Raw genomic sequence first — 17258 nt, forward strand, 5'->3', positions numbered from 1 at the left:
CAATCCACATAATCAATCAATATCACTAATCAACAATTCCAAATAACAATCTCAACCATTCCAATCACAATTTCAGCCACAATTCAATATTCACATAGTCAATCAATTACTCACAGATATTAAATCTATTTGCAGTTATTCAATAAACCTTGTAGGCATTCCTAAATTAAAATCATTTTAAACCCCCTACCTCGATGTCGCAATCGCATAGTTTAACGCAACAATCCCTGCTTAGTCTAAACTGGCAACTGCAGCGGCGATTTCAACGCAACCAAGACGGCGGCAGCAGCATCAATTCTGGTTACGCTCGCAGCAACGGCAATTTCGGCAATTTCAGCATAACACCATAATACTAAAACAGAGATATTGGCTATCGTAATTAAAATAAGAACATAATAGAGAAACAAAATACCAAATAGAACAAGAGCAAGAGCATTACAGGGTTAGGAATAGAGGTTCAATGTCAAAATGAATAGGATGGTGCAGCCGCTTCTCTCCCCCGGTGACAAGTTCCAGCTGTAATGATTCCAACAACTATAGTGTACTCAGGAACATTAAAGATAGGGACAAGGTCATTCTAAAGCAACAAAAGATTCATAGACAGTGACTCCGGTAACTAGGAAACAACGAACTCACCCATATGAACAGTAGCAACCAAGGTCTCCGGCGACGGCGGCGGAAGAGGAACGACTCCTCCTCTGCTGCGTCACTCTTAATGGCAGTGGCAACAAACCCTGATGGCAACGGGAATAGGGAGCGACAATGATGAAGGCTCGACGAAGATAGTGAGGCACGATGGTGCAGGTTAGCATCTTCTCTTCGCGTCTCACCCTCAGCGAACAACAACGGCGATACACGAACAAGGCAACAGGGCGTGGCTTGACGGCAACTCCTTCCTCTCCTCCGTGGGTCACGTTCGCCTCTCCCTTTCTTCTCTGCGACAGCAGCTCGGCAGCGGCGCCAAGCTCCATAGCGTTGTTCTTCCCCCTCTCTTCTTCTCCCTCGTCCTCTGTCTCCCTTCCTATTCTCCGTTTTCCCCATCTTCCCTCTTTCCCCTTCCTTTCTTTTCCCTTTCTGTTTTCCCCCCTCGAGCTCCCCTATTTCCTTTCTTTCCCATTCTGTTTGTGCGTGTGTTTTGTGAATTTAGGGTAAAATTAAGTTTTTAATTAGGAATTTAAGGTTAAGGTATAATGTATATGAGTAATATAACAACCTTTACAAAATATTTGAGATAGAATAACAATTTAAGATTCAAATATAATACCATAAAAATTACTTCATAAAAATTACTTTCAAAACGCATAAGATTTTATTTATCAGCATATCAATGAGCTCAAACAATTATTTTTAATTTAAATTATAAAATAAGCATACTAATCACATTCTATAAAATACAGTTAAACTCGAAATATCAATTACCTATATTAAATTATATGACCTTTTATTATTTTTCTATCATAACTTTAATTTCAATTTATATATAAAATAACTAGTTATAATCAAAATTGTGCATAAATACTAATTGACTTAAAATTAAAGTATTTATCAAAATCAATTTAATCATTTCTAATAAATTAATCTTTAAGGGCTCAAATTAATAGAATAAATCATATTTATTCATAGTAGAAATTTCTTAAATTTAATTATATAAAATAACCAATTATTAAAATTACACAAAATATTAATTAACTTAACTCCAAATATTAATAAAACTAATTTAATTATTCTTAATTGATTTATAAAATAAGATATCAAATTAATAAAACAAATCGTAACCTTTTAAGAATAAAAGTTACTTAAATTAAATTGTACAATTCTTTCTTATTTTCAATTACTAAAATTATACAAAATATTCCAAAATAATAAAATTACCTAAGAATATTAATTGGTTCAAAATGAATCTATCTCCGAATCTACTTAATTATTTCTAATAAAATAATTTCTAAAATTACAAAATTTAAACTTAACAAGATAAAATCACAATTTATTTATATTTAGATTTTAAAAAATGCGGGATGTTACACTTCCACTCTAAGCTTGCTCAATTTTTGAGGTGGAAAGAACTTTGCCAAGAAGGCATTGACTAGCTTTTTCCAAGAGTTCACTTTCTTTAGGTTGTGAGTCCAACCATGTCCTAGCTCTGTCTCTTACAGCAAAAGGAAAAAGCATAAGTCTGTAGACTTCAGGGTCAACCCCATTGGTCTTGACAGTATCACAGATTTGCAAGAATTCATCTAAGAACTGATGAGGATCTTCCAATGGAAGTCCATGAAACTTGAAATTCTGTTGCATTAGAGAAACTAATTGAGGCTTAAGCTCAAAGTTGTTTTCTCCAATGGCAGGGATTGAGATGCTTCTCCCATAGAAGTCGGGAGTAGGTGCAGTAAAGTCACCAAGCACATTCCTTGCATTGTTGGCATTGTTGTTTTTGGCTGCCATGGTTTCTTCTTCCTTGAAAAGCTCTCTTAGGCCCTCTAAAGAGAATTGTTCTTTAGCTTCTCTTAGCTTTCTCTTTAAGGTCCTTTCAGGTTCAGGATCAGCTTGAACAAGTATGCCTTTATCTTTGTTCCTGCTCATATGAAAGAGAAGAGAACAAGAAAGTATGGAATTCTCTATGTCACAGTATAGAGATTTCTTGAGGTGTCAGAGGAAAAGAAGAATAGAAGGAGGAGGTAGAGATGAGAGAATTCGAACTTATTAAAGAAATAGGGTTCGAATTGCACCTTGAGGAGGAGTATTAGTCCCTTAAATAGAAGGATGTGAGAAGAGGGAAAGAATTTTCGAAAATTAAAGTAAAATATTTTGAAATAATTAAAAGAAATTTTGAAAATTTGATTGAGATTTTCGAAAATTTAGATTGGGAAAGAAATAAAGTGATTTTTGAAAAAGATTTTGAAATTAGAAATTAAAAAGATATGATTGAAAAGATATGATTGAAAATCAATTTAGAAAAAGAAAGTTTTTAAAATCAAAGTTGATTACTTGACTAACAAAAAATTAAAAGATATGATTCTAAACTTTAAAGTTTGATCATTTCTTAATAGGCAAGTAACAACTTGAAAATTTTTGAAGTAAATCTTGAATTGAAGCAAGGATTTTTGAAAATAGTAAAAATAAATATAAAATGGAAAGAAATTGATTTTGAAAGAGATATGATTGAAAAGATATGATTTGAAAAAGATTTGATTTTGAAAAATTATGAAAACTTGAAAAAAATGTGAATTAAAAACAAAATCTTCCCTCTAGTGTCATCCTGGCGTTAAACGCCCAGAATGGTACCCATTCTGGTGTTTCACGCCCAAATCTCTACCTTTTTGGGCGTTAAACGCCCAGCCAGGTACCCTGGCTGGCGTTTAAATGCCAGTTTTCCTTCTTCACTGGGCGTTTTGAACGCCCAGCTTTTTCGGTTTGATTCCTCTGCTGAATGTTCTGAATCTTCAACTCTCTGTATTATTGACTTGAAAAGACACAATTTTGAAAATATTTTTGAATTTTTAATGATGAGAAACAATCAAAATACAACTAATCTTAGGAAACTCAAATCAAACAATGCATGCAGGATACCAAACTTAAAAATTTTCATATAAGAGACACTAACAAATTGAGAATGCATATGAGAAACAATAAAACACACAAAACAAGAGAATTTAAAGATCAGAGCACTGAAATTATCAAGAACAACTTGAAGATCAATGAAGAACATATTGCATGTATTCGGAAAATGCAAGAAGAATAAAAACATGCAATTGACACCAAACTTAAAATTAGACACTAGACTCAAACAAGAAACATAAAATATTTTTGATTTTTATGGTTTTATAAATTTTTCTTTTGTGATTTTCGAAACTTATATGGAAAAGAAAATAAAGAGATTCAAAACTTTTAATGAGAATTCCAGGAATCATGCAATGTTAGTCTAAAGCTTCAGTCTAAATAGGATTAGACATGTTTGGCCAAGCTTCAGCAGGACATTACATTCAATAGCTAAATTGATGAGAATCAATCAACTTTTGTGATGATAAGAACATCACCTTAAAACTCTAGAATTCATTCTTAAAAATTCTGAAAAGTACCTAATCTAAGCAACAAGATGAACCGTCAGTTGTCCAAACTCGAACAATCCCCGGCAACGGCGCCAAAAACTTGGTATGCAAAATTGTGATCATCAACAATGGCGCCAACAACTTGGAGCTCTTAAACGTGAATCACACTTTGTCACAATTCCGCACAACTAACCAGCAAGTGCACTGGGTCGTCCAAGTAATAAACCTTACGTGAGTAAGGGTCGATCCCACGGAGATTGTCGGCTTGAAGCAAGCTATGGTCATCTTGTAAATCTCAGTCAGGCGGATTCAAATGGTTATGGAGTTTAAGGTAATGAAAATAAACATAAAATAAAGATAGAGATACTTATGTAATTCATTGGTGGATTTCAGATAAGCGTATGAAGATGCTTTGTTCCCCTTGAACCTCTGCTTTCCTATTGCCTTCTTCCAATCATTCATACTCCTTTCCATGGCAAGCTTTATGTTGGGCATCACCGTTGTCAATGGCTACATCCCGTCCTCTCAGTGAAAATGGTCCTGATGCTCTGTCACAACATCGGCTAATCAGCTGTCGGTTCTCGATCATGTCGGAATAGGATCCATTGATCCTTTTGCTTCTGTCGCACACCCCACAATCGCGAGTTTGAAGCTCGTCACAGTCATCCCTTCCCAGATCCTACTTGGAATACCACAGACAAGGTTTAGACTTTTCGGATCTCAGGAATGGCTGCCAATAATTCTAGCCTATACCACGAAGGTTCCAATCTTAGATTAGAAACCCAAGAGATACGCATTCAAGCCATTGCTAGTAGAACAGAGGTGGTTGTCAGGCACATGTTCATAGGTGAGAATAATGATGAGTGTCACGGATCATCACATCCATCAAGCTGAAGAACGAATGAATATCTTGGAGAAGAAATAGACTTGAGTTGAATAGAAAAACAATAGTAATTGTATTAATTCATGAAGAACAGCAGAGCTCCACACCTTAATCTATGGTGTGTAGAAACTCCACTGTTGAAAGTACATAAGAACAAGGTCTAGGCATGGCCGTGAGACCAGCCTCCAAACGTGTCTAAGATAGCACAAGACTTATCAAAGATCAATAGTATGAAAATACAATAGCAAAAGGTCCTATTTATAAAAAAACTAGTAGCCTAGGGTTACAGAAATGAGTAATTAATGCAGAAATCTTCTTCCGGGCCCACTTGGTGTGTGCTTGGGCTGAGTATTGAAGCTTCCATGTGTAGAGACTTTTCTTGGAGTTAAACGCCAACTTTTGTGCCAGTTTGGGCGTTTAACTCCAGCTTTTGTGCCAGTTTTGGAGTTAAACGCCAGAATTCTTGAGCTGACTTGAAACGCCTATTTGAGCCATCAAATCTCGGGAAAAGTATAGACTATTATATATTGCTGGAAAGCCCAGGATGTCTACTTTCCAACGCAATTGAGAGCGCGCCAATTGGGCTTCTGTAGCTCCAGAAAATCTACTTTGAGTGCAGGGAGGTCAGAATCCAACAGCATCTGCAGTCCTTTTTCAGCCTTTGAATCAGATTTTTGCTTAGGTCCCTCAATTTCAGCCAGAAAATATCTGAAATCACAGAAAAATACACAAACTCATAGTAAAGTCTAGAAGAGTGATTTTTATTTAAAAACTAACAAAAATATAATAAAAACTAATTAAAATATACTAAAAACATACTAAAAACAATGCCAAAAAGCGTATAAATTATCCGCTCATCAATTGTTCAGGACGAATCTGAGACTCTCTATGAATACTGGGAGTGCTTCAATAATCTTCTGGAAGTATGCCCCCATCATATGATTGACAAGATAGTGTTACTCGGTTACGTCACATAGGGCATGAGGCCCCAAGATAAGACCACATTGGAAAGTGCTAGCAATGGGTCTATGAAAAAGTACAAGACCACTGATGAGGCATGGCAATTGATCAGCGACTTAGCTGAATCCACTCAGAATCACAGGCAGAAACAAGGCCGTTCAAAAGCCGTTGCAGAAGTATCCTCTAGCAAAGAGACTGCTGCTCTAACTCAGAGTATCTGTGAAATGACCAACTTGCTGAAGCAGATGCAATTGAATCAACAACAAGTTCAGCAAGCTCAACCTTCTCCACCATAGCAAAGCCAACAGTTAGTCCCACAGAGAGTTTACAGAATCTGTGCTGATTATATCCATTATAATGATGAATATCCGCAGCTCCAACAGGAAGACAACACCGTGGCAGCCACTCATAACTTCTATGACCGCCCCCAACAAAGGGTACAATCAAGGTGGCAATTACAGCCATGGATGGCAGGACAATTCTAACCAGAATTAGAGGGACAACAACAACAGAGGAGGCAGAGACAATCAGGAAAATCAGAGGTGGAATAATAATAACAACAGGCAGCAGAACCAGAACCATCCCTACAGAGCACCTCACCTGAGGCAATCCCAAGGACCATAGAATACCCAACAGCAGACCTCTCAAATTACTTATCCTTCCTCATCTTCTAATGATGACTTACTACAATCTATTGATCAGAGACAACAGACCATGGAAAATAACCTTTATGCTACACTAAATGGTCTGAACTCTACTTTGCAAGCCCTTGTCTCACAGATTGGATCAATGAATAACTCCAATAACCAGCCCTTGAGCTCCAGTGGAATCCCCTCTCAACCATTACCCAATCCAAAGGGTGGCATTAATGCTATCACCCTAAGGTCCGGAACCACACTGCAAGAGAGGAATCAGGAGGAGCCAAGCCCACCAGAAAATGCCTCAGCTGAAGAGGTAGTGGAAATAGAAGATGTTGAAGAGGAAGAGGACATACAGGACATAGCTGAAAAAGAAGAAATTCAGCCACAGGAGGAAGCACCACAGGGCGCAGATACTGCAGAAGACACCACTCCCATTCCATTTCCACAACTTGCAAGGAAGCCCAGGAAGCACCCGGAACCTGATCCCAAAATGGTAGAGATATTCAAAAAAGGTTGAGGTAACTGTTCCTCTTTTTGATGTTATTCAATAGGTACCTAAATATGCAAAGTTTCTAAAAGATTTATGTATACATAAAGACAAAATTAATGAATTAGAAACTATTCCTTTAGGTAGTTCCATATTTGCTTTAATGGGAGGTTTACCTGAAAAGTGTAGTGACCCAGGTCCATGTATGGTTAATTGTACTATTGGTGGTGTGGTATTTTCTGACTGCATGTGTGATTTAGGAGCATGTATGAGTATAATGCCTTTGTCTATATATGATATTTTGAGGCTCCCTCCCTTAAAAAGGTCGGCAACTCGTTTTGTGTTAGCAGATAAAAGCATTATTATAGTGGCCGGAGTTGCTAAAGATGTATTAGTTGGCATTAAGGGGCTCACGTTTCCCACTAATTTTTATATCCTGGAGATGCTCCAAAATGACTCAGAGAAGCCATCATCAATCCTACTCGAAAGACCATTCCTGAAGACCTCGAAGTTCAAATTAGATGCTTTTTCAGGAACATACTCTTTTGAAATAGATGGCCGAGTAGTAATCTTCAATCTGAATGGAGTTATGAAGCATCCTCCGGAGGATCATTCTATCCTCCAGTGTGACATTATAGATGAAACCGTGGCTGAAGTTCACCAGGAGGAATTTGAAGAGAAGTACATAGGACAAGGTCCAAGTGTAGGGACATTCTCAGAGGACAATGACAGTGCTTTACCATTGTTGCCAGCTCCAGACAACCCAGAGCCTGACCATGATCAGAAGTTAGAATTAAAACCCCTTCCAGTTATCATTGCAAGGGAACTCACTTCTCAACAGGAAGAGCAGTTAGTTAGTGTGCTGAGGAGGCACAAGAAGGCAATTGGTTGGAGTTTGGCAGACATAGTAGGCATCAACCCTCAAGTATGTGAGCATAGAATATTTTTAGAAGAGGGAGCAAGGCCCGTTCGTCAACTCCAGAGAAGACTGAACCCCACTATCTTAGAGGTTGTCAAGAAGGAAGTGACCAGACTACTGGAGGCAGACATCATCTATCCCATTTCAGACAGTGAATGGGTAAGCCCAATACAAGCGGTCTCCAAGAAGTCTGGAGTCACTACAGTGAAGAATGAGCATGAAGAGCTCATAGCAACCAGAGTATAGAACGCTTGGAGGGTCTGCATTGATTACAGTCGCCTCAACCAGGCCACTCGTAAGGATCACTATCCTCTTCCATTCATTGATCAAATGCTGGATCGCCTGTCAGGTAAATCACATTATTTCTTTTTAGATGGTTACACAAGTTATTTCCAAATTCATATAGCTCCCGAGGATCAGGAAAAGACCACTTTTACATGTCCTTTTGGGACTTATGCTTACAAGAGAATGCCCTTTGGCTTGTGCAATGCACCAGCTACCTTCCGAAGGTGCATGATGAGTCTTTTCTCTGATCTTATTGAGGACTGTATGGAAGTTTTTGTGGATGATTTTAGTGTGTACGGCGATTCCTTTAGCCTTTGCTTAGATGGATTATCTAGAGTATTAGATAGATGTGTCAATACAAACCTTGTATTAAATTTTGAAAAATGTCACTTTATGGTAAAACAAGGTATTGTACTAGGACATGTTGTGTCTAATACTGGCATTTCTGTAGATCCAGCAAAGGTGGATGTTATTTCTAGTTTACCTTACCCCTCCTCTGTGAGGGAAGTCCGTTCGTTCCTTGGCCATGCAGGTTTTTACAGGAGATTCATTAAGGACTTCAGTAAGGTAGCACTTCCCTTATCTAGGCTACTGCAGAAGGATATTGAGTTCGAGTTCAGCGAGGATTGCAAACAAGCGTTTGATAAGCTGAAGACCGCCCTGACTCAAGCTCCAATTGTGAGAGGACCAGACTGGAGCCAACCATTTGAAATAATGTGCGACGCTTCCAACCATGCAGTGGAGCAGCACTGGCTTAGCGTGAAGGTAAGGATCCTTTTGTTATTGCTTATGCGTCTAAAACTCTAGATGCTGCACAGTCCAATTACACTACTACTGAGAAAGAGCTTCTTGCTATTGTTTTTGCTCTGGATAAATTCTGAGCCTATTTACTTGGTACGAAGGTAGTAGTGTACTCAGACCACGCAGCTCTAAAGTATCTATTAGCTAAAAAGGAGTCCAAACCAAGGCTTATACGTTGGATACTGCTATTACAAGAATTTGATTTAGAAATTAAGGATATGAGTGGTAACCAGAATTTAGTGGCAGACCACTTGAGTCGCCTTGAGCACATTACAGATGACCCCACTCCTATAGCTGATAATTTCCCATTTGATAACCTGCAAGCAGTATCTGAGGTAGTCCCTTGGTATGCACCTATAGCTAATTATCTAGTTAGCCGCACTTTTCCTCCAAACTTTTCTAAGCATCAAAGAGACAAGCTGAAAAGCGAGTCTAAATATTATATATGGGATGACCCATATTTCTGGAGATATGGCACTGACCAGGTAATTAGACGGTGTGTGCCTCAATCAGAATTCCAGTCCATCTTAGAGGCCTGTCACTCATCTGAGAGTGGAGGACATTTTGGCCCTCAAAGAACAGCTAGAAAAATCTTAGACTGTGGATTCTGGTGGCCTACTCTTTTTAGAGACGCTGCTGAGTTTTGTAAATCTTGTTTCCCATGCCAAAAATTTGGTAATATATCCAGGAGGGATGAGATGCCTCAACAAATTATGCTTTTCTGTGAAATTTTTGATGTTTAGGGCATTGACTTCATGGGTCCATTTCTAAATTCTAATGGTTATTTTTATATATTGTTAGCTGTGGATTATGTTTCCAAATGGGTGGAAGCAATTTCTACCCGCACTGATGATTCTAACACTGTTGTTTCCTTTGTGAGAAACCACATTATTTGTCGCTTTGGATCACCACAAGCAATCGTGAGCGATCAAGGCACCCATTTTTGTAATAGGAGACTAACAGGATTAATGAAGAAGCATGGGATAATTCATAAGGTTGCAACAGCCTACCATCCTCAGACTAATGGGCAAGCCGAGGTGTCAAACAGAGAGATAAAGCGTATCTTGCAGAAGATAGTCAAATCTCATAGAAGAGACTGGAGCACCAAGCTACAAGATGCACTCTGGGCATACAGAACAGCATACAAAACACCCATTGGGATGAGTCCTTTCCTCTTAATTTATGGAAAAGCTTGTCATCTCCCTGTTGAAGTAGAGCACAAAGCCTTTTGGGCAGTAAAGGAGTGCAACATGGGAATTGAGAAAGCCAGAGCTGAAAGGATGTTGCAACTGCAAGAACTGGAAAGCCTTCGCCTAGAAGCTTATGAGAACTCAAGACTATGCAAGGAGAAGATGAAGGCTGTACATGATCAACACATTAAGAGAAAAGAGTTCCAACCTGGGGACTTAGTCCTCCTTTACAAATCTCGACTGAGGCTCATGCCAGGCAAGTTGAGATCAAGATGGGAAGGTCCATACAGAATAGAGAAGGCCGAACCATACGGAGTTTATCACCTAAGACATCCTTCAAGCTCTGAACTTATCAAAGTTAATGGACATTGTTTAAAGCTATACCATGGAGAGAGGATACAAAAAAACAAGGAGCTCGAGATCTTCCTCTTGGAAGATCCCCACATAGCCGAAGCCTGAGCTAGTGGAGCGTCCAACTTACGGACGTTAAAGCAAAGTGCTAGGTGGGAGACAACCCACCATGGTATGATCGTTCTCTTCCTTATTTTTAGTTTTCATATTCAATAACTCTTCTCCTTATTAGTGCATTTCGTGCATCTGCATTTCCATACTTTTATTTTAAAAAAAAATTTCACGCGACGCGACCGCCTCATTGACGCATCCGCGTCGCAGGAGATGGGAAGAAATAATAAAACAAACAGAGAGTCCCGCAAGAGCGTGGCTGGAGGCATGCCAGTGGCATAAAACGCCCCACGCGACCACATCGCCGATGCGTCTGCGTCACTAGGGAACATTGGCCTCCCACGCGACCGTGTCACTCACGCGGCCGCGTGCCCTGGAATTCGACGTCAAAAGGGTGCACGACCGAAAGTTGTGCTAGAGTAGTGCTGGATTGGTGCTGAACGCACAATCCTTCCCACGCGGCCGCGTGACCGACGCGACCGCGTCATATCCTTCTAATTGCCACTCCCGCGATCGCATGCCCCACGCGATCGCGTCACCCCAGATTTGGTAAAAATAAACTTTCAAACAGAGAGTTGTGCGAGTGCGAGGCTACCCTCGCGCCAGTAGCATGAAACAGGTCACGTGACCGCGTCAATCAGTATAAGCGCAAGTCGCGCGACCACGTGCCCCACGCGGCCGCGTCGCTTGCGCCGCACAGCTTCCCTGATTTGCCACTTATCTTATCTTTTTCTCCCCAAATCCTATTTTCTCTTTTCCCTCCTTATTTCTTCCTCCTCCCTTTTTCCTTCTTCCTTCTTTCTCACTTTTTCCACTCTCACTCTCCCTCTCACCCCCATTAACAAGGTTTTTCTCTTTCTTCTTCCCTCCTTACTTTTTTATTTTTCTTCTTATTTTTATATGTTATCTTCTTTTCTTTTCTTTTTACTTTCATTATTCATATTTTCTTTTTTTCTTTCTTTTTCCTTTTTTTACTTGGTGTTAGAAATTTATTTGAGACATTATTTCTCATTATATGCTTGTGGATTGTTGTAAATTTGTTTAGCAATTATATATTACTTTTTAAAGGGTTGCTTGCATGTTCAATTTAATACTTTCTATACCTTAATTATCATGCATGCTATGTGTTTGTGAAAAAGCCCATATGGCATTATGCACTTTTCTACGTTACTCTACTATTCAATGCTTGCTTTTAACAAAACCCTTTTTATATTTTATTACTTAAATATACTTGTTATTACAAACAAATTGTTAGTTTGAAAGACTTGGTAACCTAACTTGGACATTGAATGCTTGATCTATGCTCCTCATGCCTTTGCCTGCATGCCAATAAACCTCTTGCATTTAATTGTCCTCATATGCACTTGCTATATTCCCATGGATGAACTTTTCACATGTAGTCATGACCATGTGTTAACGACATCCTCTTTACCGTGCATTGATTATCACTCCTACAACCCTCTTTCTTGCTCTTTCTCTTTGAACTTAATTTCCTTCCTCTTCCCTTTTTCAGGATGGCCACCAAGAAAGGAAAGGAGAAGGCTACTCCCAAACAACCAGCAAGAAGAGGAACAAAGAGAGCATTAGTGGCAGAACCCTCTTCAACTGCAGTAAAGCCCTCAACAAAAAGAACTAAGAGGATTATAAAGGTTGATGATAAAGAAAGAGCCTTCCCAGCAAAGGACACTGCGCGATTTCCCAATCGCTACTGTGAGCAGATGTTCCCCATCCTGGCAGAAAGAAGTTACAACAATGAATACCTTCTTCTCCTCCCAAACCATATTGCTACCTTTGTTAAGCCGCAAATTGCACAAAGACAATGAGGTTTCCTACAGAGACAGCCGAGGCAGTCAATCTTTTTTGGACGCCTTTCAAGAAGCCGCACTCAAGCGCCAGATGTACCAATTTGACTGCGACGCCGTTCTCAGAGTTATCGCACTACCTGGCAGCAGATGGATCTACGGATACCATCGTACCCACCCTAAGGGAATATCGGCTTCAGCACTTACCTTGGAGGCTCGCGTATGGGCACAGATCATGTCCCATTACGTCTTTCCGAGCACTCACGAGTCCTCCTTCACTGCGGACATGGCCGTTCTACTATGGTGCATCCTTACAGACCAACCTCTGAACCTACCAAGACACATCCGGAATGCCATGGGACACGTACAAATTGCGGGCAACTTACCTTTTCCCGCCTTGGTCTCAGATCTTGTCTCCGCAGCCGGAGTCTCCTACAGAGCTGGGGACACCAAAGCCATGCTTCCACGGGATGATCATTATGTCCCTAATGGGAAATACATCAGACCTCCACCAGCTGCCACAAGCCATCCTACTGAACCGGTTGTAGATATTCCTTCTTCAACACCACAAGCACCTACAACAGACCAACTGCTCCATCAGATACTCGAAAGATTGGATCAGCAGGAACACAAAGCTAAGATGAGAGAGCGCCGTAACAAGCGCCGATTCACATACCTCAAGGAGCTAATTATGGGAAAATTCAAGGACTCAGACACCCTGGATTCCGCTTTCTTTATCAGCACAGGAAGCCATGATGGCCCAGACTGTGGAGATACTGCTACCAGCCACCTTTGTTTCTGACAGATGGCACCGAGGATGGTGCAAAGCCTTAAGTGTGGGGAGGTCGGTCAGTACCTGACTTCCGGAGGTAATTTCTCTTCCTTAAACACCAATAAATTAGGATATTTAGTTAGTTTTTCTTTTGTAGAATAGGATAAATTTCATAGTAATAGATTAGTTGCATGCATGTTCTACTTGATTGAAAAGACAATAAGTTTCTTCTAAGACTCTATTTTTGGAACAAAATTTCACTAATTTTAATTAAAACTTTTATGTTAAATTTGCTTGAAGTTGTATTTGGAACATAATTTTTGAGCTAAAGAACATACAACCTGTGAGATTTGAGCCTTTACGCATGGTTATATTATTTAACCATAATTTTTTTATTCTTGTGTGTTTACTTCTCTATGATTGTAATCTATATTTTGTTCCATCCTATATGTCCAATGTTTATTATATTTGTATGTTTGCATATGATTGAGGCCATTAATTGTTTAGCTCACTTATCCAAATTAAGCCTACCCTTTCAATTACCTTTGTTAGCCACTTTGAGCCTTTAAATCCCATTTGTTCTATATTTTACCACATTACCAGCCTTAAGCGGAAAAACAATTATATATCCCAAATTGAATCTTTGGTTAGCTTAAGATAGAATTGTGTGTGCTAATTAAGTATGGGAAATTTTGGGAACAAAAGATAATAAGGGAATGTGTCATGATAATATAATGGGAATTTGGATACCTACTCATGTGAAACTATAAGAATTAAAAATCTATGTGCATTGATAAGCTATGTTTATTTTTATGTTTATATATATATAAAAAAAACCAAAAATATTCAATAAATAAATAAGGGGACAAAATTACCCCAATGTTAAGTTAAGAATTCAAAGATCAATGCATGTATGATAAAATTAAAAATAAAGAGTTGATACATGAGTATGGAATGTGAAAGGGAAATTCTGGGTAGCTAGGTATGAATTCTAAAGTTATATAGAATATATATATATATATATATATATATATATATATATATATATATATATATATATATATAGGTTATGTTAAAGCTTGGGTTAATTAAAGATTCAGTTTATAGGCTTACTTAGCCATATGTGTATCCTTACCATTACCTTGGCCCCATTACAACCTTGAAAAGACCTCATGATATTTGCATTGGTATATTAAATGTTGTTGATTGATTAGGAGAAGAACAAAAATTAGAAAGCATGATTAGAGAAGGATAGAGTGATTGCCCTATACACTAGAGAGATTAGAGCGTACATACATCATCAGTGAGGGTTCAATGCTTAAAATTCTATGTTCCCTGCTTTCATGAGCTACCTTCTTGCATTTTTATCTATTCTTACTGTATGAGAATTGAATTAGTGGAATTTGATTTGTAATTGTTTTGAAGAGCTTATTTACTATTGAACAAGTGGACAAGAATCATATAGTTGCATTCACATATATAGGTTGCATTGCATTGCACGAGTTTTAAATGTTCCTACTCATTTATTTTATCTCCTTCAACTAAGCATGAGGACATGCCAATGTTTAAGTGTGGGGAGGTTGATAAACCACTATTTTATGGTTTATATTGTGTTTAATTGTGTGGTTTTATCATGATATTTACCCACTTATTCATTAAATAAGCATGCATTTGTAATTCCTTCCTAAAAATGCTTTATGATTGAAAACTTGCTTCCTAGAGACTTTTAATTATGTATTTTAATTCTCCTTTATTCCATTCGATGCCCTGATCTGTGTGTTAAGTGTTTCAGGCTTTATAGGGCATGAATGAGTTGTAGATTGGAAAGGAAGCTTGCAAAGATGGAAGAAACACAAGAAATTGAGGAGATGACCAGCGAGAAGTGACGCGGTCGCATGGCTCACGCGACCGCCCGGATTGGAATAGCACAAGTGACGCGTAGGCGTGGATGACGCGCCCGCGTGGAAAAGCAAAACGCCGAATGACGCGTCCGCATGAATGACGCGATCGCGTGACGTGCGCGATCTGCATAATCTGCAGAATCGCTGGGGGCAATTTTGGGCCTTGTTTTGACCCAGTTTTCGGTCCGAAAAAGCAGACTAGAGCCAGAGGACATGCAGAAACTAACAACAACATTCATTCTACACAGTTTTAGTTTTTAGATCTAGTTTTACTCCTCCTCTAGGTTTTCTCTCTACACATTCATAGTTCTTAGGATTTTATTTTGCTCTTTGCATTGGGATATTGAGAAGAGTTATTACCTCATCAAGACTTTGTCATTCTAGTTCGTTTTCTTTACTTGGCTTTACTCTTCCATGTCCTTTGATTTACTCAATTTTACTATTGGATTATTTTAGAATTTATTAATACAAGAGTTACTTTTATTTTTAATTGATTCCTTTGAGTTTTATTTATCATGTCTTTCTTTAATTCTCTTTTCTGTGTTATGAATTCCACATTCACAATGAGCGAGTAGTTCCCTAACTTGATGGGGAGTTGATTGAAAGGAACCCTTGAGTTGGAATGCTCAAAGGAGAAATTGTAATTGGGTTTATTGTTGGATTGCTCTCTAGTCACTAACGCCAGTCCTTCCAAGTAAGCGGATTGGGACTTGTGAATAGAAACAGCATTCCGACTTGTTTGACTTTCCCTTAACTAGTAAGGGATAACTAAACAGAACAACCTTCAATTATCAATTAATCTTGAGAGTACTGCAATAAGAATAGGGCTTCCAACTAATCTACTCCCAGTCAAGGCTTTTATTTAAATTACTTAATGTCTCCAATTTAATTTCCTGTTTATTCAACTCAAACTCTTTTTGAAAAATCTGATTAATAAAATAGCACACCTTTCTGCAACTCGTTAGGAGACGACCTGGGATTCATACTCCCAGTATTTTAATTTTAATTTTTGTGCAACCCTTCTAAATTGATAAGTGGATTTCTGGTTGGTTAAGAACTATACTTGCAACGCATATCTTATAACAATTCTTAATTCGCCAATTTCCGCCACGTCAAAGAGCTCAAAGCATACCCTAAAAACTTATTTGGACTAGGAGACACTCCAATCCAACCACTTGGGTATATCTCACTGCACACAACCTTTGGAAAAGGAAATCGGTCAAGGACACTCAACATAGACTACATCGTGGTCGATGTGAGTTCGGCGTACAATGCCCTAATAGGTCGGACAACGCTAAATCAGCTCACCACAGTAGTCTCAACTCCACATCTATGCATGAAATTCCCAACTACAGAAGGAATCGCTACGATAAAAAGAGACCAAAAAACAGCGCGCCGCTATTACAAGGAAAGTCTAAACCTCAGAGGCAAAGGAGAAGAAATCCACACCATCGAACTCGGGAGAATTCGAGGTCGGGAAGAACTTCGTCCACAACCTGAAGGCGAGATAGAAAAAGTCCAGATTGGAGATGTCCCAGATAAAACAACCAATATTGGCGCAATCCTAAAATGAGATGTAAATGAGTCCTTGATACAGTTCTTAAAAGATAACGTCGACCTCTTCGCATGGAAGGCCGCAGACATGCCGGGCATAGACCCCAAACTGATGTGCCACAAACTGGCAGTATATCTAGGATCTCGGCTAGTACAGTAGAGGCATAGAAAGCTCAGACCAGAAAGATCCCAAGCTGTGGAAGAACAGTGATGAGCGGATAATTTATACGCTTTTTGGCATTGTTTTTAGGTAGTTTTTAGTATGTTTTAATTACTTTTTATTATATTTTTATTAGTTTTTAAATAAAAATCACATTTCTGGACTTTACTATGAGTTTTTGTGTTTTTTTGTGATTTCAGGTATTTTCTGGCTGAAATTGAGGGACCTGAGCAAAAATCTAATTCAGAGTTTGAAAAAGGACTGCAGATACTGTTGGATTCTGAACTTCCTGCACTCGAAATGGATTTTCTGGAGCTACAGAAGCCAAATTGATGCGCTCTCAATTGCGTTGGAAAGTAGACATCCAGGGCTTTCCAGCAATATATAATTGTCCATAC

At 38.7% G+C, this 17258-nt stretch overlaps 1 protein-coding gene across 1 annotated transcript; it reads right to left on the reverse strand.

Annotated features, from left to right (window-relative positions):
• Window positions 1–236: 236 nt before the first annotated feature.
• Window positions 237–1041, reverse strand: LOC148574377 (uncharacterized). The gene is made up of 3 exons (XM_088503507.1): window positions 637–1041; window positions 440–516; window positions 237–297 (listed from the first exon to the last, which is right to left on the reverse strand). Exons 1-3 carry the CDS (start codon window positions 1039–1041, stop codon window positions 237–239), a joined length of 543 nt encoding a protein of 180 aa, XP_088359633.1.
• Window positions 1042–17258: the final 16217 nt, after the last annotated feature.

This window comes from Arachis ipaensis, chromosome B2 (assembly GCF_059453495.1).
Source record: "Arachis ipaensis isolate K30076 ecotype BB chromosome B2, ASM5945349v1, whole genome shotgun sequence".
NCBI classification, from domain to species: Eukaryota; Viridiplantae; Streptophyta; class Magnoliopsida; order Fabales; family Fabaceae; genus Arachis; species Arachis ipaensis.